Consider the following 23,219-nt stretch of genomic DNA (forward strand, 5'->3'; position numbering starts at 1 on the left):
TACCCCACCAATTCCAGCTCAGGCTGTGGGTGGAGGCTTCGGGGTGACTTGGGGTGGAAGGAGGGAAGCTGAAAGTGAGAAGTTAGAGGCTACAGGGGCCAACATATCTGGCAGTATCCTTTCTCCCACCTCCCTCCTATCCCAGGACAGGGTCTGCCTTTCTGAATGCCCCCACCTTCCTTTCACAACTGAGTCCTGGTCCTCTGGGTCTTTATTTCCAGGCAGTTGAAACAGTACCTGAAGAAGAATTGATGACTCCTAGGCAGCCCAAGGAGCGGAAGCTCACTAACAAGTTTAACTTCAGTGAGAGAGCCTCACAGACCTTCAACAACCTTCTCCGGGTAGAGCCCTCACCACAATCCCTTTATTTTTAATCCCTGTGCTGTTTGTGGCAGGGAAGAAGCAGGCCTGACCCCAGTTTAAGCAGCCCTCAGCTTGGCAGGACTGATAGGGCAGACCACAGTTGATTTCTTCAAGGAAAGCTGAGAGCACATGTTCAAGTCCTTGTAAGCCATCCAAGCAGTTCGTAGAGAGACAGGAGGCTAGAGCCTCCAAAACTCCATTGAGAGGTTTGAAACTTTGGCTGAGATTTGAAGATATATATATATATATATATATATATATATATATATATATATATATATAGAGAGAGAGAGAGAGAGAGAGAGAGAGAGAGAGAGAGAAATTAGAAGCTGGGGAGAAGAGAGGAGGTCATAGTATGCCAGGGGGTAGGCAGCCAAGGAACCAGTTCCTCTGGAGTTGATGGTCTTTGGGGTAGAACATCTGGAAGAAGCATGAAATTTCCAAGGGAACTTGTAAGTATGGAGGATCCTGATAACTAGGCTGTGGGAGCCTCACAGGACTTTAGGTGAGGGCAGTGTTTTATAGAAATGAATCTGTGGTGGAGCATGAGGTCTGTAGGGTAAGATTTTGAAAGTACTTCATCACTCTGGTCCCTATGCTGACATTGGGAAATTTGGGTGATATATAATGGGAAGAGAGTGACTTCTCCTGGTGGAGCCAGACTCCATTATTAGGGGGAAGCCTTCTTAGGGCAAGGGATATTCCTCTGGGTCCATGGGAGGCTGACCTCTATGCCCTGTGTCTGGAGTGTGGCAGTGGGGTGGCTTCTTGTAGATCTGTCCACCACCAGTTGGAGTTTATCTTGGTTAAAACTGGCACAATCAAGCTTCACTGACTTTACTTTCTAGCTGAGACCTCTTCTGAAGGAGGCCAGAATTGAAAAATGTGGGTTTTGTATGTATCATTCAATTCTTTGCCCAGGTTTCTCTACTTCCCCAGCTATGTCCTACTCCTTCTTGAGATCCGACCAAAATGCTTCTCCCAAAAATGTATTGTTAAGTGAAGCAGTTGAGGGATTTCTGTGGGTTTCCTGTTGTCATTGTTCTCTAGGATAGAGATTGCCAGATGGAGCCTCCTCCCAGGACAAACTTTTCGGCCACAGCCAATCAGGTAAGACCCTGGGCCAGTCTGAAATCCATCACCACCTCCAGTCCCATGCATCCTCATCACGCTCAGCAGCAAAGGAGACTGGCCTGGCTAAGGACTCCTCTGGGGCTGGGGATATAGCTCAGTTGGTAGACTGTTTGCCTTGCATTCATAAAGCCCTGGGTTCAATCCCAGTAACACACACACACACACACACACACACACACACACACACTCCTCTGGCAGTCTGGCAGTCATCCTCCACCTCCCTGTTTATTGTCATAAGCATTCAGTCTATGAACACCAGACACGTGAGACAGTAGTAGGTCTCTCCCAAATGAGCTCTGGACCCATCACATGCTCCCAGGGCAATGCTACCCAAAATAGAAATGAGTGTGGCTTCTGGGGCTTCTTCTAGGAATGGAGGAGAACTGAAGAACTGTTGTTCCTATGAACTCTGGAGTCCATGGCTCCTTGCAGCTGACTCTGGAGTATTAGCATTCTGAGTCTGCCCTCCCAGCAGCCTATAGCATTCCTGCAGACCCTTCTCCTTTCCCCTCAGTGTGTGGGCAAGACATGGTGCTAGAAGACCTGAACCATTCAGGCTCCAATTTTGCTGTTCCAGTAAGATCCTGAACAAACCATGCCTCCATTTCTTTCTTAATGCCTCAATTTCTGTCAAGAAAGAAAGGCAAGCTGTCTCCCAGGATTTTTGTAGGGCTCTGAATGAGATAATAAGTTCTGGAGTACTTTGCAATGTAGAATACTGGCCCATGGGTAAATTTTTAAAATGTAAGGTGTGCCTATCTGGCCTCCAGGTGGCAGTGACTTCCCAGCTCCGGGAAACAGTGTGATCTGTGGCATTTGCCCAACCCCAGATCCTTGCTGCTTCCTCTGCTACTATCCTTGGGCTTTCCTTTCTTTATAGTCAGTTGGCAGCAGTTCTCTTACCTTTTGTTTTTCTCCTTTTAATGTCAAGGTATGGTCAGTGTTGTAGATGGCCAGCACGAACCTTGTATATTTATTCCATCTCCCTAGGAGGAGACTATATTTTTTAAATTTTCCTAATTTAAAATCTTATAAATCACCAACAAACATATGAGCTGGCCTGATATTTGCCCATTATTCTGCCTGGTGTGGGTTGCATGCTAGAGCAGTGCTGATCTCCCAGCTGAAGACCCAGATCAGGGCTTCAGAGTGGACAAGTTCAAAGCAGAAGTGACCTGAGAGCTCCTTCATTCCTGATCCAGAGCTGATGGTTAGCAGAGAAGGCAGAGATTGAATACATAACTACAATGGGCCAAACAGAATTTTACAGAGGCATATGATAGGGGTTAACATGACCAACTCCTCAAGCTCTGAAGGTTGAAAAGGAGCTGGCTAGGGAAGGCTGTGCCCTGTAATGACCTTCTCATCTGTCCTTGTCTAGTGGGAGATTTATGATGCCTACATGGAGGAGCTTGAGAAGCAGGAAAAGACCAAAGAGAAAGAGAAGGCAAAGACCCCAGTGGCTAAAAAGTCAGGGAAGATGGCCATGCGGAAGCTGACATCTATGGAATCCCAGGTTTGGTGGGGGTGTCCACAGCTCTGTCACATAATGTCTGAGTGTTGTCTTGGCCCCTGGGTAGACAGAAACATGGCTGCCTGGGAGAGTTCACAGATACTTTAAAAAGAGGGGCTAATGTGGAAGTGTGAATAGTTCTTTCCTTGGGAGAAGATGTCAAGAGACTACAATTGCCTCTGATATTCCACCACCATCACTACCCTCTCCCCACCCCCTGCCAATTTGATATAGGTCTGGAAGTTAACAGGGGTTCAGGATCATTGGGCGAGGGAATAACAGAAGAAATACTTTATTGAAAGTGCCATATGCCTCCTGCGGGGTCTTTCTAGAGTGGAGATGGGCTGTGAGAATAAATATCACTTCCCTGGGGTTTGGGAGGGTGAGAGGCTCTTCTGCTTTCAGTCCTTGGGTTTAATGTGCCTGGTACTTAAGGTGAGTCTTCAGGGCTAGGATCCAGACAAGAGATGATCACAGGTACCATCAATGCCAGGACAATGAATATGGCCATCCTGGGCTGGATTTACCATGAGGAGCAATGTGGGAGTTTTTACAAAGCTCATGGTTGGGGTATGTGGAGGGGTGTAGCCAACATAGGTTTGGGGTTAGTATGGGAGTTATAGTGATGCAACCATGGAGATGTTCAAGGGCTACACCTATCCCTCTGACAGAGAGAAATCTGGATCAGGAGTCAGGGTCCCAGTGTGGAGATCAGGATGGGTGTGACCTTCAATGGAAGAGATCTTCAGGAAACTGGGGGCTGGTTTCAGCACCTCGGAGAGCTCCCATGGCAGTTGTCTGGGAAGCAGTTCTGCTCCACTCCAGAATAAGAGTTAAAGAAGTTCTGCTTTCTTTGTCTGAGGTGTGCTCACTTCCTCTCAATTTTCCATTCCACAACCCTGATGTTGTCACAGTCAGAAGGTTTAATGGTTCCCCTCTATGACTTAATAGAAATTCTTCCAATTAAGTTTCATTCAATCACTGACCATGCATTCAGTGATCATAACCATACTAGGTACTGGAACTCTAAAGTGAAAGAAACCCCTATCCTGAGGATTGTTATGTGGTCCTTGGCTCCTCCTGCATCATTTCCCAGAGGTTAGAGGCGTCAGAGGAGCCTTTGATTTGTGTCAAGGTTTGCTTGAAGATCCATCAGGGTTTGGTTGTGGGCTCTGTTCTGGGACCCATGGTTGCAGAAACCCCAATTATAATCATCAAAACCCAGAAACCAGAAGAAAAGTCTCTGTGGCTAACTGGAAACTTACCTGGAGTCTAAGCCCTGCCAGAGTTGGTATATAACACCTTCAGAGGAGGGATTTCCCCCCTGTATCACACTGGGCTCTTCCAGTTTGACTGACATGGCAGGCTGTGAAATAGGCAGATTCCATCCCTCTGGACCAAGAAGCCACAGTGGAGGCAGGACACTGGAAAGTATAATGTAACCAATTCCCAAGTGAGTGTCTTGGTATACAACCTCTTCTTCTTTTTTTCTTTCTTTTTCTTTTCTTTTATTTTTTTTCTTTTATTTATTTATTTATTTATTTATTTTTGAGTGAGCAGGCAAGCACACTACTGCTTGAGCCACATCCCCAGCCCACAACCTCTTCTTAAAGGAATTGAGCTCTAAATGTGAATACCAGGTTGTCTAGGGGATAGAATGGGAGTGACAGTCATCTTTGCTTTACCAAGGCCCAGTGTCTATTTAAGTTGATTAAAAAAAAAAAACTCAGCTGTGCAGGAGGGGAGACAAGAGAACAGGTTGTGATACTCTGTAGGAAGGTTTCCAATGATGGGCCTCATGTCTCAGTCTCATTAATGATTTGGGTGAATGCACAGAACTGAATGCAAGCTTGTCTGATCTGATTAGGCAGGAATGGGTAAAAGGGCTCTGAAGCCATAAGTTTAGTCAGAACCAATAAAGGAATGTGACTGCTCAAGTGGCATAACATCCAGAACAAGGGAGGTAATAAGCCACTGTACTGTCCTTGGAGGATATCTGGAGCCCTGAGTCTTCCAGAACCAGGAGAGGGTAATCAGGCTAAGGAGGGACTGACCCTCCATATGAGGCAAGAATATGGGCCCTAGAGTCCACAGACTGGATTTATATCCTGGCTTTGGCACTTATTAGCTGGGGCTTGGTGAAACCTGTTTCTTCATCTGTAAAACCATCCTAACAATCCCTTCTTTAAAAGATTGGCACGAGAACCCAAGATAATATATGTGAAGCCCCAAATATAGTACTTGCCTGTTACTGATCAATAGATGGTGGCTATTGTTATTAATATTCCATACCATGGCTGATGATCTTGGCAGAGGTACCTCAGGAAGTGCTGACTTTGGAGAATAAAGCACGGTTCTGCTACATCAGAGGAGCTGTTGTTAGGCGTACAGTTCCTTAAGGCTAGGGGACAGAGTTAGGACCATAATAGAACACCCAGGGACGCAGGTGTCAGCTAACTAACCATCTGGCCACAGGGAATGTTCTCTCATGTGCAGAGAGTTAGGCTTGAGGGGAAGCAGCCAAGAGGAGCGGGTTGTGCTTTTAGTCTGGGAGTAAGGGGAGTAGCTGGGACCAGGTGAGCTCTGAGGTCAGTGATTTTAAGATTCTGATGTCTGTCCTCAGTCTGTTTCTGATAAAAATTTTGAGTCAACTTGAACTGATGCAAAACACCCCCCAAAAGCAGTTTCCCAGATACAACTTATAAGGCTCCATCACACTTCTGCATGTTTTCTCTGACACCACTTTTACAGTCACCACCAGGAAATGGGTTAAGTCAGAACTTGTGCATTATTATATTTAATCCTCATAATGACTGTACGAGGCAGATGCTGCCATCCATTCTCATTTTGTCACACGGACTCAGTGACTCAAAGAAATTAAGTAACTTGCTCAAAGATGTCATCTAGCTCCTAAGCAGTGGGATAGGATAGAAATGCAGGTTCATGTGTTTCTGGAACCTATTCTCTTCACCATGACATGACACTGCAGTCCCAATAGAGCCAATCCTCAGGAGCCATAGGCCTGGCCCTCAGAGGGCTCACTCCTGCCATCTGCTCTAAACTCTTTGGTCCTTTCTTGCTAATCTCAAACTCTTTGCTCCTCTATTAACTTGCCTAGTGATTCACCTTGTGGATTTATGATACTCAAAATGAGTCATAAATACAAAACTTCTTGCTTTCACTTTGGTCTGGGCAGTGGGCAAGGCCTGGAATTAGGAGTCTTAGTTCTCCCTCATATTCTATGCGTGCAAGCATATCTCTCCCTTCTTTAGGCTTTGGTGGCTTCCTCAACTTGTGACTAAATAAGGGGGTTGGACCAGGAGATTTCAGAGGCCTGTAATGGGTGTCTGTTATTCCCTGAGCTAGTGAAACCTCTCTGTTCCCACCAAAGATGCCTCTTACCTATTCTTAGCTGTGCTCCCCTCCAACACCTGCCTTGGCTCTCTCTGGTGCCTTATCTAGTTCACAGAGAGATGCCTTCTCCAAAACAATCCCAGAATGAAAGAATGTGAAGCATACTCTGTCCAGGGCCCAGATATGTCAGCTGATATCCCTTGTGCCACCTGTGAGGGAGGGGTTCTTGGAAGGCAGTGGTGAAGTGAGTTGGACCTTGAGCCATGCAGAGATACCATTACAGAGCCATTTGGATTAGTAATGTTGGGGAGAAATTGCTGAACCAATTGCAAGTCTTCCCCACCTTAGGGCATATTACCTTGCCAAATGCTTATTAGGATGTGTGGTTTCTGTGTTCCCACAGAGTGATGATATCACCAAAGTGACCCAAGCAGCTAAAATTGTGGAGCGAATGGTCAATCAGAATACATATGATGATGTTGCTCAGGGTAAGATTTCTTGTGCTCATATTAAAAACTCCTCATAAAAACTGACATTTGAGTATCCCATGCTAATTCTTATATATGCAAGAGAAAGAAAAAAATTCCTCCCTCCTCTGGCTGTCATTGAGAGGACAAGACTTACACAAGTCAACCATGAACAATGGCTTAAGAAACAATGGCCTTAATGTTGAGATCTGACAATGATATAGCAAGAAATGCCTGCACATTAGTGATCCAATGTCATCTTCCTAATATTCCTGGGAAGAAGACAGAGCAAAGATGATTACTCTTACTTTGCACATGAGACATCTGAGCCAGTGTCACCTGGCTAGTGAGTTGGCAGAGGGGGCGCAAACCTAGGTCTTGAGCTTCATTCTGTGTTCTGTTCTCTACTCAGTTGGAGTTGCTATAATGCCAGAATATACTAGATAGACAGAAACTGCTTGGGAAATCCTCACCAAAGGAAAGGGGAAGATAAGTTATGAGTGGGAGCAGTCAAGGAAGGCTTCAGGGAGGTCTGAGCTAGATGTCAAGGGACAGCAGGGTCTGAGTAGGAGTTTGGCAGAAGAGAAGATGTTATGGGCAGAGGATAGCATGAGCAGTGACTTGATGGCAAGAATGCATAGGAATGGACTCGGGGAACAAGGGGCAGCAAAAGTGGTGAGAGTTCAGGCTGGAAGGGTGGTTGGAACCAGTTTATGAAGTGCCTTGGATATCACAAGGGATTTGAGATTTCTCCACAGATAGTTCAGAGGCATTGGAGCCTACTAGGCAGAGACACAGCTCAGTGAGAACTGAGATGGAGGAAGATGTGAATAAGCAGAATACAAGGATAAAGGTAAAGGTGCAGGTTGGAATGGGTTTTGCCACACCTAAATCATAGGGAATGGAGAAAAGGAGCAATAATAATGGAAAACAGCACCAGCATTCACTATGTGTGGCCTATGTGTAAAGTATTGTGCTGTCTGGATTATGTGTATTATTTTATTTTTTTCCTGACAGTTTTACTCTGTGAAGTGAATACCATTATTATCTTCAACTTATAGAGGAGAAACTCAGTCCTGGGTGTTGCTACTTGTTCAAAAATCATTGCTAGTGGGAGCTCTGAGTAATTGAACCAGAATTTGAACACAGGCCCCTTGGATCCGTTGCCTAACCACTTTACCATGAAGCTACAGAGCCATGGAGCAGAGGAGATGTTTCAAATAAACACATTCAATAGATCTATCCTGATGATTAATTAGTGATGAGGTGAAGAAAGAGATTGATTCAGAAATGCTTAAATCCAGGGGCCTGGGAAATTCTGGTGTCTTTGACAGTGCCAGGGAAACGGAATCCTTCCCATGGCATGAACAGCACATTCCCAAGTGGCTTGTATTTCCCTAAGAGGTTGTGCATTTATTTGGAGCAGCTGCCTCCCCAGAGTTGGCAGCTCCTTGCTGCTGGCTGGTCTCCTTTGCTGACAGCCTAGGGCTCTTCTTGGTGACTTGATGTTCATTGCTCACCCATGGGACATAAAAACCAAGGCTGCCAAGACCAGGAGCCTAAACAAGCCCCCTTGTTATCATTCAGGCTGGAAAACGACCTTGAGTGCTTTTCAAAGCTGTCAAAGTACACAGCAGCTGTGAATGAATTTGTCACTCACACAGCTTGGCTTCCTGAAACCCAGCCTATGCAAGTGGCCCGCCAAAGGGCTGCAAACGTGATTAATATCCATGGAGAAACTGGCCTTGTGAACCACTTTCATTTATAAGAACACAGTCCCATAAAAATGCATTGAACTTTGATTTTTTTAATTGCATACTCTTTTTCCTTTGGGAAAGTGTAATCATGAAGGAGAAGTGAAAATAGAAAAGTGTTACCAATTAATCTCTCTGAAATGAGGTACTTTCAAAGACACCCCAAGCTCAGGAATCTCTGATGTGATCAAGGCTCACGCCTTTCTGACTACTTGAATCTTTTTTGTTTCAAGACATTTTTGAAATCTGAATGTAATCTCACAACCTCAAGGTATGGGCCATTGTGAGAAATGCTGGAGCAATGCCTGGGCTTGACCTTGACTGTTTTGGATTAGAGGTTCATTTTCTAGTTGGTCATTCTTGTTTGGAAAGAAAACCGAGAAACCATTTCACTTCAGTTTCTTTATTTCCTTGCATTCTTCAAATGGTCATTGGGTGCTGCTGTGTGGCTACCCTGTGCTAGGCACTGAGGACCTTGGAATGAATGTCACACATTTCCTGCTCTCTAGGAGTTGTACAGTAGGGAAAATAGGCAGAATAATTGTGTGACAGATGTTTTAGTAGAGAAGAGGCAGGAATAGAAAAAGAGGAAGAAAATAGCTCTACTCAAAAGAAAATAATCCAAGCATGGTGGTGCAAGAGTAAAGTCCAGTGGCTTGGCGGGCTAAGGCAGAAGGATTGCTTGAGCCCAGGAGTTCAATACCAGCCTAGGCAACATAATGAGACCTCATCTCAAAAAATAAAATACCTTACAGAGCCGGGGTGGGGGAGGAATTTGATCTGGATCAGGAGTAAGAATGTGCCAGGAAAACCAGGACATTTTATACATGGAAACACAGAAACACAAAGTATCCAGAAGCATATAGAAACATGAGATAGCTTGACTCATTGGCACTATTTGGTATAGAGGATACATGGACAGCTGGCTTGAAATGATGTGAAGGTGGAGGCCAATAGCCTTGGTTTGACCAGGGAGCCCCTATATAAGGAGAGCCATGGAGGGGGGGTTCCACTGGGATGAGAAGAGTGGTGTGGTAGAGTTTGTTTGCTCTCCATCTGGTAGTTCTGTGGAATGTGGGTTGGAGGAGGGGTTATAATGGTAGGGAGACCAGTTAGAAGGAAGCTGTAATAACTCAGATGAAGGAATCTGGGACCTGAACTTGGGCATTGGCTATAGGTTTAGAGAGAAATGAATGGATTAAAAGGATATTCTGGAGTAAACTATAGCAACTGGTAAAAGGAAATCAGTCAAGGATTACCTAGGTTTCTGGTTTAGACATGTGGAAAGATGAGGTTTCTACCTAGCTTAGAGAAAATGGGAGGCAGAAACAATTTTGAGGCAGATGAAGTTGAGCTTGGGGAATCCATGGGGGATCCAGGCAGCTTCATTATAGTGAGGTTTGGCAGTGGATATGAGGATGAACTGCATTTTAGGGATTTAGGAGGCAGAATGAATAGAACTATTAATCAGCCTCTGGCAGCTGAAACCTTGAAATTTGGCTGCTCCAATCTGAGTCCTCTGAAGTGCTGGGGAAACTCATGGGGACAAGGGCTGCAACCTGGGATTCTATCCATGAGCACATGGCTACTTTATTGTAATTTGCTTCCAACAACAATGACAGTAACAATAGCTAATACAGAAAAAGAAGTTACTGTGTACCAGGCATTTTTCTAAGCACTTTGCATATATTAACTCAACATATCCTCATAGCAGTCCTTTGAGATAGGTACTGTTATTCCTACCCGGAAACACAAAGAGGTTCATTGTATTGCCTGATGAGACAGTAATTGGTGAATCTGGCTTTGCTGAAAAGTGGCAGTCAGGAGGCTGACTCTACCTGTGTGTGTTTAAGATTTTAAGTACTATGAGGATGCTGCTGACGAATACCGGGACCAGGAGGGTACACTGCTGCCGCTCTGGAAGTTCCAAAACGACAAAGCCAAGCACCTGGCCGTCACCGCCCTCTGCTGGTGAGTATAGACATTGCAGCAAACCCAGAGCCCCTGCTGCTCAGAGTAGCTCCCCTTTATTGCGCTCAACAACCTTGAGTGTGACTCGTGGCGACATGGGAAAAGCAAGACTGTGATTCCTATGGGACTGCAGAATAGTCCAACGTCTCCCAGCTGGTAAACGCCCAAGTTGGACAGTAAATATCTGCAGTGTAGTTAGGCACTAATGTCCATGGAAGGGACATGTCCACTTCCTGTGCCAATGGGTTCATATTTCTTTTGCAGGAATCCAAAGTACAAGGATCTGTTTGCAGTAGGACATGGCTCCTGTAAGTGATCCAGCTATTCTTTCATTGGCTCATGCAAACAGCAAACACTAAGTACCTACCCTGTGCAGAGTTCTTGGCTGGGTGTGAGAAACGTGAAGATGACTAGGATACCCCCTGGGAGATCCACAGTCTGATGGAAAGACCCATAATCCTATGGGCAATTAGTGTTGAATGAAGGAATATATCAAGCTGAATATGCCAACTGAGCCTTGAAGGAAGAGAGAGCACTCTGGCAGAGGGGCTAGCATAGTTTAAGTCTGGAGGCATGAGAGAAATGGAGAAATGGCAGGAAATGGAGCTGTCAAGGGACCAGGGTCAGCCCTCAAAGGGTTTGGTAAGCCATTCCAAGAAGCTTGGAGCTTCTCCTGAGGGGAAACCACTGAAGGAATTTGAGAAGGGTAGGGACAGGTCCACTTCAGAGAGGAATTGCAGGCCTGATACTGGAGTCTGGTGCAGGCATCTCAGGGAGAGATGGGACGATCCTAAACACAGCTGTGGAGTGCGATGGAGGCCCTCTCCTGCATCCTCTCCTAGCCTTCTTGACCAGGCCCTGGCGCAGGGTTGTGGGTGGAGGTGAGGACAAGTGCTTGAAATTCATGACTTGGCTCTGGATCCCTGGAAGACCACTGTTGTCCAAATGTTCCTGCCTCTGCCATTTACACACTCGGGGCAGAGAAGCAGCACCCACTGATAATTGTGTCTGGGCAATTTGGTTTTCCTTTATGTTACTTGGTCCAAGCAGAAGTCTCTACTGCTGTGCTGGCCTGGACATTCCCCCTTTCCAACAGGAGAGGGCCCTATACTTCGCATTAGTTGAACCTCCCCATTGCTAACCGTGTGTTCTCTGGCTGGGAGAATCAGCTTCTGAGAACAGAAAACCTCTCCATTCTACAAGCTGCTGCTGGCTGGCAGGCAGACAAGCTCCTGGTTGCTGCCCCTCAGATTGCCTGTCAGCCCATTCTTTGACCAGGGTGGGGGAGAGGGAGGGAGTGCAAGGAGGAGTTGATGTTTGTCATTCCTCTCAGGGAGGAGACTTTGGAGCTGCTCCCAGTCCTGTGGACTGGGCTGCCTTTGAGGATGCCCTAAATGCCTGCTTTGTGTCCCCACTCCTGAGGGTGGGCTGCTGCCAAATGGGAAGCACCCTCCCCCTCTGGCAGAGAACTAGCACATTCTTCCCCTCTGCTGCAGCTACTGGGTCTGGAACAGAGCCTGGGGGTTGGGCAGATTCACCCAGAAGTAGGTGTGGACCCCCCTTTGAGGCTGCTCTCAGTCCAGGCTCTCTGCTCAGGATGAGGTAAGGGTGTGTGATCTCCCCAGAAGATGGGAGAAGAAACTCAGTTCTATCCTATTCTCCATCAGGGTCAGAAGCAGTGTCAGCTGGTCAGGGTCAAAATGGAGGCTGTTTAGTCAGTAGCAGTAGAGAAGGATAATTCATCCCCCACAAAGTGATGACATCAAAGCTGAAAGGCCTGGCAGCCTCCTATGGACAGGCACATACCCAGGAAGGGTCTCTGTCCTCCTTGGCCCTTTTAGCCATATCCAGATGCCTGAGTGCTACCCACAATCAGCTACAGCCCTTCCCCTGGAATCACTTCTCAGTGGTGTACTCTGGGTCTTGGTCACCTTATTGATGATAAGGAGAGGCTGATAACCTGCCAGGCCTCTGTATCAGGGCTGTGTTGAGTCACATGTGAGAGTAAAGAAGTAAACGTGCCCTACAAGTTGTAGGAACCACTTACACATGAAGAGCAACCATTGCTGATTTGGCTCAGTCTTTTCCCCGGCTTTCTTGCAGTACTTTCAGGGGTCCCAGGCAGAATAAAGGCGCTGGGAATCAGAGGTGAATCTTTTGGGGAGCAAGGCCCAGGAGCAGTGGCAACAGTATTTACTGTTGCTGTCACTGGTACAGGAGTTGTTGGCAGTTTTCAGATGGGCATCTTTTATAGAGCCTTTCATATTTCAGTACCACTTGCAGAGGCCAGAGGAGAGCCAGCCTGGGCTGGGACCCAGGAAGGTCCCATCATCTACTCCTGAGATCACCTCTGTGAGACCCATGCTCTTGAGTATCCAGGTACCTCCATGGAAGAAAAAGCACAAAGTGGAGGCAGGCAGAGGACACCCTAATTGCCGGATGGGGTCTTTCTGAAGAGCAGTTGGTCTCACCAGCTTCTGTCACAATCTTTGGAAGCTTCCAACTACCAACCCCCATCCCCATAATCAGATTTTATCATGAGGACAAACACTGGAATGAGAATTTGTGTTTGTTTCTGGTTTTGACCTTGGTGAACTGAATCCAGACCTCATGCATTTCCTTTTGCCTGAAATTTCTAGATGTTTATTCTGTGACCCAGTCACATAAAATTTTGGTAAGGTAGGCATGTACCGTAGGAAAGACTGGAGCTTGGCTGGAGTCAGGTCAGAAGCAAGTAGGTAGGGAAAAGGGGATCTGGGAGCTGCCTACAACAGCTCAGAAGCATCCACACCTGCATCCCCTTTAGGGCAGCTGCATGCCCACATATTAGGCTTCTTAAAGGGAAGATACTGTGATGTCCCTGAAGCCAGGCTCCTTGTTCCCAGCAGAGTGAAGTAAGAGGCTGTCAGCAGGTGAGGGCAGGTAGAGGAATGTTGGAGAGCAAAGACAACTAGTCCAGGAAGAAATGGCCCTGGAACTGCTTGCTGGGGTGAAATTATGTCCGCCTGCTGTACGAGAGGGTCCTTTCCAGCTCATTAGCCAGTTCATAGCAGGGAAATTAGGCCTGTGCATGGTCTGTCAGGCAGGGATGGTGGAACAGATCCTGGAAACTCTGTGTGGTCCTGAGGCGATCACAGAGGAGATGAGGCAGGAATTTCCTCAGCAGGTCTCTTAGTGGAAGTGCAGGGGAGCCAGCTGTGCTTCAACCCAGCCTCCCTTTGGGGCAGCACCTCCCTCTGGGGCAGCACCCTTAAAGGGGCCAATGGCAGGCCCCAAGATCCAGGACTAAACTCACTCCTGTTCTGTCCCAGCATATCCTGGCCTGTCCCTGAGCCTGCTCAGACCAGAGATACACTTGTAGGGATTTAAATCTTTCCTGATCATTTATTTGTCAGCTTCACTAATTAAGCAGTGTTAATTTCATTTACTGAAAATGGAAATTCATCCACCTCATTTCTCCTTGTTCATCTTCCACACACAAAATCCATCACTCCTCAGCTGCAGGCTGCGTAAAATTTACAGGACTAATTATGTTGTCAGGTCTCTTTGTAAATACAGTCCATAAAGGCCACTATGCTTGCTGGGTTGTAGTGTAAGGGCATTCCCATTGTTAGTTTAATTACTGGTTAGTTATTAGGTTCTCAAATGTTTGCCTCATTTTCCCTAAATCAAATTAAATGTCCTGCTTGATGTATTCTGTCTCCAAGGCCTTGCTCTTATTTCCCACACTGTTTAAATAAGACTTCTAATCCAATGAGAGTGCCTGGAAAAGCCCTACTGCCTGGAAGCCTGCGCCCAGCTTGGCACCATGGCCTCTGGGCCATGTTTGAAGTTTGGAACCCTCTGGAAACCGAGGCCATTCTTCAGGCCAGACTTGGGTTAGTCCCCTGCCTCTAGAGACTGCAAAAATTCTGTTCCTGGAGTCCAAGGTGGCAGGGCTGAGCTGTGGGAAACTAAGGAAGGCTTTCATTATTATCATCAGAAGAGCTGAGGATCATTTCATCTATCCCCCTGACTTCTAGAGGGACTGCTTCCCAACTGTCCCAGAAAAATAGTGCCATCTGTGGGAGCTTGTCTCTTCCACTCATAAAAGTAGAGTTTGGGTCAATCTTCCCTGAATGCCTATGGTATTTGTTTCCTGTTGCTGTCGTAGTAAATGACCACAAACATCATGTCTTAAAACAACATTAATTCATTGTCTTACAGTTCTAGAGGTCAGAAGTTCAAAAGCATTTTTACTGAGCTAAAAATCAGGTGTCAGCAGGGCTGTGTTCCTTCTGGAGGCTCATGGAGAGCACCTGTTTTGTTTTCTTTTCCAGCTTTCAAAGGCTGCCCGCATTCCATGGCCCTCATCTAGCTAGCAATCGCATCATTCTGACATCTGCTTCTGTCGTCACATCTCATTCTCTGACTCTCCTGCCTCTACTTTTCCCTTATAAGAACTCTTGTGATTACATTAAATCCATGCAGATAATCCGGGATAATCTCCCCATCTCAAGGTCTTTAACTTAATCACATCTGCAAAGTCCCTTTTGCCATGCAAAGTGTCATATTTATAGGATCTGGGGATTAGGATGTGGACATTTGGGGGGGAGCATTATTCTGCCTACTGCACACCCCCTCCAAGTGCTTCTTGCATGACTTAATAAGGGAGTCATCAAACAGCTGCTGCCTTGGAGCCAGTCCTGGGCTGGCCTCATTTAAGATGCCACAGTACAAGAGGGAGCCTGCTGTCCCAAGCTGGCAGGGTACCCTTGTCTCTGCAGTTTGCCATCTACTTCCTACTGACCATTGACCTGGCCTTAGCCTGGTGGCCCAACATGCCCTCTGCCTGCCTTGTTTCCCAGAATCCTGAGTAGGAACTAGGGTTTTCCTGACAGCCAGCAGTCTCCATAGTGGCCCCTACGACATAGAGCTGTTCTTTACCTGCTGGGCAGGAATGAAGTTGTGGTCTGAGGTCCCACTACTAGTTTCCAGTTCAAGAAGACATCAATCCTCAGGTTGTTGTTGTTGTTCTTGTTCTTGTTCTTGTTGGATATACATGACAGTAGAGTGTATTTTGATATATTAGGATGAATACATGGAGTATAACTTACTCTAATTAGGATTCCCATTCTTGGGCTTAGAGGTGATGTGGAGTTTCACTAGTGGTATATTCGTATATGAGTATAGGAAAGTTATGTCCGATTCATTCCACTGTTTTTCTTATTCCTGTCCTCTCTCCCTTCCCTTCTTTCCCCTTTGTCTAATTCAATAAACTTTTATTCTTCCTCCCCTGCCCTCCATCCAGGTTTCTCCCTAGGCACTGTTCTTCCAGAACTCTAGCAGAGGAAGCTGAGGACAATCAGAGCTTTGCTCTGTGGTGGAATTAAGACACACACATGCATATGTGCATTCACACCCACATGCACGCTCGCTACTTCCCTTGCTAGAGATCACAGCTTTCTGAGAACTTCCACAACAGGCTCTATCTCACAGGGGGTTGATTCTCCTCCCCCAAATCTTGTGGATTATTGAAGGGTAGAGTCAGGGAGGCCTTAGTGATTATCCAGTAGAGCAGGGTGAGAGGAAAAGCTTGATTGCAACAAAGAGAAAGACTGCTGAGGAGCAAGCCAAGGTGTGCTCCCTCCATCCTTCATGGCAGGTCAAGGAAAAGACCTGCTCACAGTTCCTGACAGTGTGTGGGGGAAGGCGCAACACCTCGGAAGAGATATATTCTCAGTGACTGAATAGTCTAGAAGACCTCCCAGAGAGGGAGGTCTACCATGGGCTGGTAGACCCTCTAAACAGTTGGAGAGACTATGAGGCAGCTTAAGGAAGCAACAGGAGCAAAAGTACTAAGACGAGCAGAGCTAATTTCCTGCTAGCAACCCTTTCCCTCTGTCTCAGGGTCAAGGTCCGTGTGATTATCATTTTTCTCTCTTCCTCTCTGTCTTTCTCACTCTACCCCTTTCCCCCTCTATTTCTCCTCTGTTCTACCAAGCTACATGTACTTACTGAAATCCTATAGCCTGGAAGACCCCAGAATTAATTCACTGGCTCCAGACTTGAGTCTCTGCCTCTTTATACAATAGATGGTGGGGTTAGGAGGTTCCTATCTGGGTTGCTGGACTCTCTAACCCTTCCCTAAGAAGCCAGGAAGTTTGTGGCATTCAGAGCAAAGTACTCCAGGGGCCAGACCCAAGGTTCTGCAAGCCTTGAGTCTGTGGGACTCTAGCCCTCATTGGTAGCTGAAGCATTGAGGGTGACTTGAAGCTAATGTCGGACTGGGACTGTTAGTGACCTGGCTGGTGATGTCATACTTATGGAATATTGGATGACTAAGCCATGATATCATTAGGGATTGGTGCTATCATACCTCCCCTTGCAGGGTCAGAGACAGGCCACTCACTAGATCCTGCAGTTGAATGAGTAATTCCAGCAACCCAGGAGACTGAGGCAGGAGGATTGCAAGTTCAAAACCAGCCTCAGCAACTTAGTGAGAACCTGTCTCAAAAATAAAAAGGACTGGGGATGTGCTCAGTGGTTAAATGTCCCTGGGGTCATTTCCGTACCAAAAAAATTTTTAAATTTTTTAAAAAGATAATGATGATATGATGTTGGGACTATTGGAGGTTTGGGCTGTGATGTCACACTGAAGAATGGAATAATGAGATCTCAGAGAGGCCACTGGAGTCAGGGTGAGTTCATAGTATAAGAGTTGAGAGGAAACCCCAGTTGAATAAGGGTTTTCTTGGTGTGGTTTGGCAGAAAGACCCCCAAATTAGAACTAAGGAAGAATGCAGTCTAGCCATGATTAGAAACCATGATCTCCGTGTCTCATTTGGTTCAAGTAACAGAGATTATTAAACCAGTTTAACAAAATGGGCCTCATGTCAACATGCGTGTGACCTGGGAACTAGTATGATTGGTTGTTCTCTATGTCCCTCTCTCATGAAATCCATGTTATTCTCTGCAGTCATTCCCTTTTATCCTGCTTGACTGCTCTGTCACTTATACATTCTCTAGTCCATAACCCAGAGGGATTGGATTATTTTTGCTAGTAAATCACCACCCCATTGGGTCTGGTGACCCCTTCCTCTCATTTCTCCACATCCGTGTAAACACCAGATTACTAGAGCAGTATACGTGCAGCTATCAAAGGGACATTGGGTGTGGCAAACACCATGAGATATGCATCATGCAGCGGGACACACCATTTCTGTCCTCTAGGCCTCAGTTTCTCTGTCTGTAAAATTAGGCGGGCATGATTCCAGCCTGTAGTCTCAGTGGTTCTGTAATTGGGTTAGAGATGTCTTCAATACAGAGTTACTAAGCCAACCTAGGGCTTCCTAACCTCTTTCCCTGGTTTCACTGGTCATGAACACTCTGTGCATGAATGTAGGGGTAGAGGTTTATGTAAAGAAATAAATCGGGCTGGGGATGTGGCTCAAGCGGTAGTGCGCTAGCCTGGCACAGGCACCACATACAAACAAAGATGTTGTGTCCGCTGATAACTAAAAACTAAATATTAAAATTGTCTCTTTCTTTAAAAAAAAGAAAGAAAGAAAGAAAGAAAGAAAGAAGTCGCCAGGTGCAGTGGAGCACGCCTGTAATTCCAGCAACTGGGTAGGCTGAGGCAGGAGAATCATAAGTTCAAAGCCAGCCTCAGCAAAAGCAATGTGTTTGGCAACTCACTGAGACCTGTCTCTAAATAAAATACAAAGTAGGTATTAGGTCTGGGCATGTGGCTCAGTGGCCAAGTGCCCCTGAGTTCAACCGAGTACAAAAAAAAAAAAAAAAGAAGAAGCAGCAGAAAAGAAAAGTCATCACTGCTGTCCCTCAAGGGGCCAAGACCTATACTTAGTAAGAGCAATTGTGAATGTCATGCTTACCTTTGCTCCTTGGTGCAATAAGGATAACATCTGAGTCCTTGGCTTGAACAGGCATTCCTTCACTCTCTTGTTCACCCACTAACCTGCCTGCTTACCTACTCACCCTGTGTCAGTCTTGACCAGCATAGAAGAAGGATTGGAATTTGGAGTACCAAGGGCTCGCCTCTGACCTGGCAGTTGGCTGGTCAGTTTGTGGATTACTCATTCAGCTGCAGAATCTAGTGAGTGGCTGTCTCTGACCCTGCAAGGGGTAACCCATAGTAGGAGGCCCAGACCAGGTTTGATGAACAAAAGGAGCTAAATTTGTTTGATGAACAAAAGGATCTAAAGTGATGGTCACACTGCCCAGTTCAAGCCTTTCATGTTCTGGACAAAAAAGACACTCCCCTCAGCCAGCTGATCCTTGAAGTCAACCCATGGGGCCCACCCTGGAGTCCTATAGAATGAGGTACTGTTAGGTCTACCCCAAGGCCAGCCTCCTACTGATTTTAAGATAGAGTCAGGCATACGGTGACCCAGCTTTGGTATCAGGAAGCCCTCAAGTGTCTACTTTTTGCTGGGAGGCTCACTTTCCCCAGAACAGAAGCATTTTCCTTCCGGATTTACCATTTGCCCTCCCTATGGCTCTGGCTGGACCCTGGAATCTTCTCTCCCAGGTACATGTGTGGCCTCCCTTGCAAGTGATCCAGGGAGGAGCTACTGATTCGAATTTGAGAGCTGATGAGGATTAACCCAACAAGGGAAGGTAGTCTTCCCCATAGACAGCTGCTCTGGTGGGCATGCCAGCTTGCCTCAGCTTCCAATGTACTTTTCTGGCTTTTTTTTTTTTTTTCTATTGGGGATTGAACCCAGGGGCACCTAACAACTGAGACATCTCCCCAGCTCTTTTTTATATCTTATATAAAGACAGGTCTTGCTGAGTTATTTAGGGCCTTGCTAAGTTGCTGAGGCTGGCTTTGAACTCGCAAGCATCCTGCCTCAGCCTCCCAAGCCACTGGGATTTCAGGCATGTGCTACCACACCTGGCCCAATGTACTCTTCTGAAGACAGCCTGGCTCCTGCCCTCTCCCTGCTCTCAATCAGAGCTCCGTTTGGTCTTTGTAGAATGCCTGAAGTGGGGATACCTGGGACAAGGTAGTAACTGAGTTCATACCTTGAGCCCTGGATCTGGGTCCAGCTAAACCCAACTCCCCCTACACCCTTTTCCTCATGATATATAGGTTTGAACCCAGGAGTGCTCTATCACCAAGCTATATCCCTAGCACTATTTTTAAGATTTTGAGACAGGGTCTCCCTAAGTTGTTGAGGCTTATCTGAACTTCTAATCCTATCTCATCCTCCTGAGTCACTGGGATAACAGATGTGCACAACCATGCCCTGACCAGACATTTTCTTGATTAAGGGTCAGCCTTAAAAATAAAACAGAACAACTTAACAAAACTAGTCAAGTTGAGGTTACCTCCCTGATACTCCCACCCATATGCTTCATACTTCAAGACTGGATACTTTGAAAAAAAAAAAAAAGACTGGATACTTTGTCACAAGGTCCCAGGTCCTACATTTGTCAGGAACAAAGGAGGAGGTCCTAAAGCAGGGAAAGTGGAAAGACTCTCATATTGTCCAAAAGTCTCCCTTGGTATAGGGCCTACAAAATGGGGGCTGCACTAGCCTCTACCTCCCTGGCTGTGGTTACTTTGAGTTTGGGAAAGGGGCTGAGAGGTCTGAGCTGGTAGCAGGGAAGTTAGATTTGAAGACTATAACTATGTTCAATGACTGCATATCAGGATGGGAACCAAGTGTGCAGAAAAAATGAAGAAAGAGCACTCTTTTGACATGGGGCAGGTAGGAAGTCTGAATAAGCCTGTGGCAGCATGACTGGCTGGCTGAGATCTTCCCATGAGCCTTGGAAAGATGTAGGCAAAATCTCATATAATTCCATTTCACAGTGAAGGTAAAAACCCAGGGAGGGATCCCAGGCTCTCTGATAGGCAGAGCAGGGCAGGACTTGCCCAGAAGGTGGGATAGGGGCAAGGGGGCTCTCGAAGCAGAACAGATGGATCCTCCAACTGTAACCACCCTTCTTCCCTGGGTAGATGACTTTATGAAGCAGAGCAGGGGCATGCTGCTGCTCTATAGCATGAAGAATCCCAGCTTCCCCGAATACACCTTCAGCAGTGACAGTGGCATCATGTGTCTCGACATGCATATGGACCATCCCTATCTAGTGGTGGTGGGCCACTATGACGGAAATGTGGCCATTTACAACCTCAAGAAGCCCCAGACCCAGCCCTCCTTCCGCAGCACAGCCAAGTCTGGCAAGCACACGGATCCCGTATGGCAGGTCAGTCTCCCACCAGAATGGGAGAAGTATGTGGCCCTGGGAACCACTGGGAGGGGAGGAACTTGGGGAGGAGAAGCCATAGGCAAGGAGCTGGGGGTGGCAGGTACCAGCTTAGAGCCCAAGAAACTGGGTGTGAGAAGAGGCAGAGAAGTGCAGTAGGTACAAATCAGGAGGTAAGAGAGTCTCCAGTAAGAAATGGGGTCCGCTGCCCTTGTGCTCCCATCAGGGGACCCCATCTCTCAGCCAAGGATCTCCTAGGTTTGGCAATCAGTAACTCTGAGGCCATAGAGGGAGGCCTCCAGGGCCTGACAGGCTCCAGCTGGATATGTTAGGGACTCCAGATCTTTGTCTATAGGCTTCCTTGACTCCCGACAGGGTCTCTCCTCTGCCATCTGGGCTGTATTTTGGGAAGCTCCCAGACAGGGCTGGGTACTGCTGGTTGCCTGCCCTCTGGGTGGAGCTGAAGGCCCTGGCAGACTGAGGTTTGTCCTTGAACCAATTTGTAGCATTGCTCTTCTTCAGATGGGCTAAGAGGGGTGGGCAGGGTCTCTGCTCTAATATGAGATGAGCCCCAGACCATCACCAGGACATTAGGTCTAGATTTTACCTTGACTTTGTATATTCTATCTTATTCTATGGGATGTAGGTTTCACAGATTTCCTCTTAGAGTATTTTTTAGGGCTTTTCAGGCCCCTCCTCACTATCTCCCAAAGGTCCCCTGCTTCTATAGCTGTGTATGTTCCCCGCTGGGCAGAGCAAGTCTGGAAGAATCTAAAGATGGATTTCTGCTTTAAATTTCCCAAAAGCCTCTGGGCTTATCCAGGAGCACTCAGACTCTGTCTTCTCATCTTTTTCTGCTCTCCTGCCCTGACAGTCTTCAGGCAGGCTTTGTATCTCTACCTCTTCTGGCTTTGAGCTCCCCTGTCCCAGGCACTAGGTCTGAGCACCTAGACGGGCCTGAGCACCTAGACAGGCCTGAGCAGAGAGAAGACTGCTCAGGACAGCAACATAGTGCCCTCTCAGTTTGATCCTTTACCCAGAGCCTGGGGAAGATGGTGGAAAGGAAACAGCTACACATCTTCCCCTGCTCCCCACAAGTAGGGACCAGAGGTTGCAGCTTCAGGAATTCTCTCCACCAAAAAGTCCACCTTCTTGGGCTGGGGTTGTGGCTCAGAGGTAGGGCGCTCGCCTGGCATACATGAGGCACTGGGTTCAATCTTCAGCACCAAATAAAGTAAGATAAAAATATTTTGTCCATGAAAGACTTTAAATCCAGACAGAGAAGAAAAGACTTGCCTTGATGGTGCCAGTGCCAATCCTGCTTCCTGCTTTATCAGCCCAGATATCCGAGGGCCAAGCAAGGAGCATCTCTGGCTGACCCGACCACCCTCCTCAAGCCCAGGAGAGAGGGAGAGGCCCAGCCCAACCACCCTACTTCTATTCTGCCGTGTTCTCTAAATCAAGAGCAAGTTGAGGGGAAAAAAAATAGGGCACAAAGAAGATGTTATCTTTTTCATTGGACAGGTCCCAGAAAGACTAAAACTCACTTGGACAGGGGTGGCTTTCTCTTTTACCATCCTGCCAGGAAAACAGGGTTTGGGGCTGGAATCACTGCATGTGACCTGGGAGGAACCTATCTATCATTTCCTTTTCCTTTCTTTTCCTCTCATTTCTCTGTCCATTTCTCATTCATTCACTCATTCATCCTTTCAGTAACTCCTCCCTATTTGCTTCTCTGGTTGCTAAGGATGCTCAAGGGCCTAGGTTCTGGACTTCGTAATGGGAAGAGAACCACAACCATAGGCTGACCAGGGCAGGAGAGAATGCTAAGTGCTGAAGTAGAGGTGTGCACTGAGGGAAATCTACATTGTCCTGGGTGGGGACTAGGGGCAGAAGGATCAGCTAAGTCTCTCTAGAGGAATCAACTCCTAAGCTGAATTGTGAGTGATGGAGAAGTGTTAGTTAAATGAAGAACAAGGAGGGTCACTTACACAATGACATGGGATTTCAAACAGAGTGGCCTGTGTTACCCTGAGGGAGGGGAGCAGACCTGAGGAAAGGGTAGGCATCCAGTCCTCAGGTACTTAGTTATCAAGACAAGAAACTTGGACATTGTAGGTCAGTGATTTCAAATGGAATGTTAATACAAAGCACAATACATTAAAAAGATGGGATTGGAACTTCTCTGGTAAGATCAGGGCCCTGCTTACTTCAGGGTCCACTGTTATTACGCACTCTGTCCGCTGCACTAGTTTCCCAAAGCTCCTAAGATTTCCCCTGAGTCTTGTTTGAAGATTTCTGTCCAATCATCAGAGAATTTGGGTTGAGGAGTAAGTCATGATTGTTTCTTTGAAAGATCATCTGGCTGTGCATGAGAACTTTCAAAGTCTGAACAAAGGTAAGGAGCAGTGCAGATGAGGAGGTAGGATGGAGAGCTGTTAGGGCAAT

At 46.7% G+C, this 23,219-nt stretch overlaps 1 protein-coding gene across 1 annotated transcript in view; it reads left to right on the forward strand.

The window, feature by feature from the left end:
• Positions 1-23,219, forward strand: part of Dnai1 (dynein axonemal intermediate chain 1) — a 62,289-nt gene that overhangs the window by 28,063 nt on the left and 11,007 nt on the right. Inside the window, exons 7-13 of the mRNA XM_026387872.2 lie at positions 222-341; positions 1,414-1,473; positions 2,879-3,013; positions 6,768-6,852; positions 10,439-10,556; positions 10,821-10,864; positions 20,524-20,771. Coding sequence (XP_026243657.2) covers positions 222-341; positions 1,414-1,473; positions 2,879-3,013; positions 6,768-6,852; positions 10,439-10,556; positions 10,821-10,864; positions 20,524-20,771 — 810 coding nt within the window. The remainder of the gene's footprint in view (positions 1-221; positions 342-1,413; positions 1,474-2,878; positions 3,014-6,767; positions 6,853-10,438; positions 10,557-10,820; positions 10,865-20,523; positions 20,772-23,219) is intronic.

This window comes from Urocitellus parryii, chromosome 4 (assembly GCF_045843805.1).
Source record: "Urocitellus parryii isolate mUroPar1 chromosome 4, mUroPar1.hap1, whole genome shotgun sequence".
NCBI lineage: Eukaryota > Metazoa > Chordata > Mammalia > Rodentia > Sciuridae > Urocitellus > Urocitellus parryii.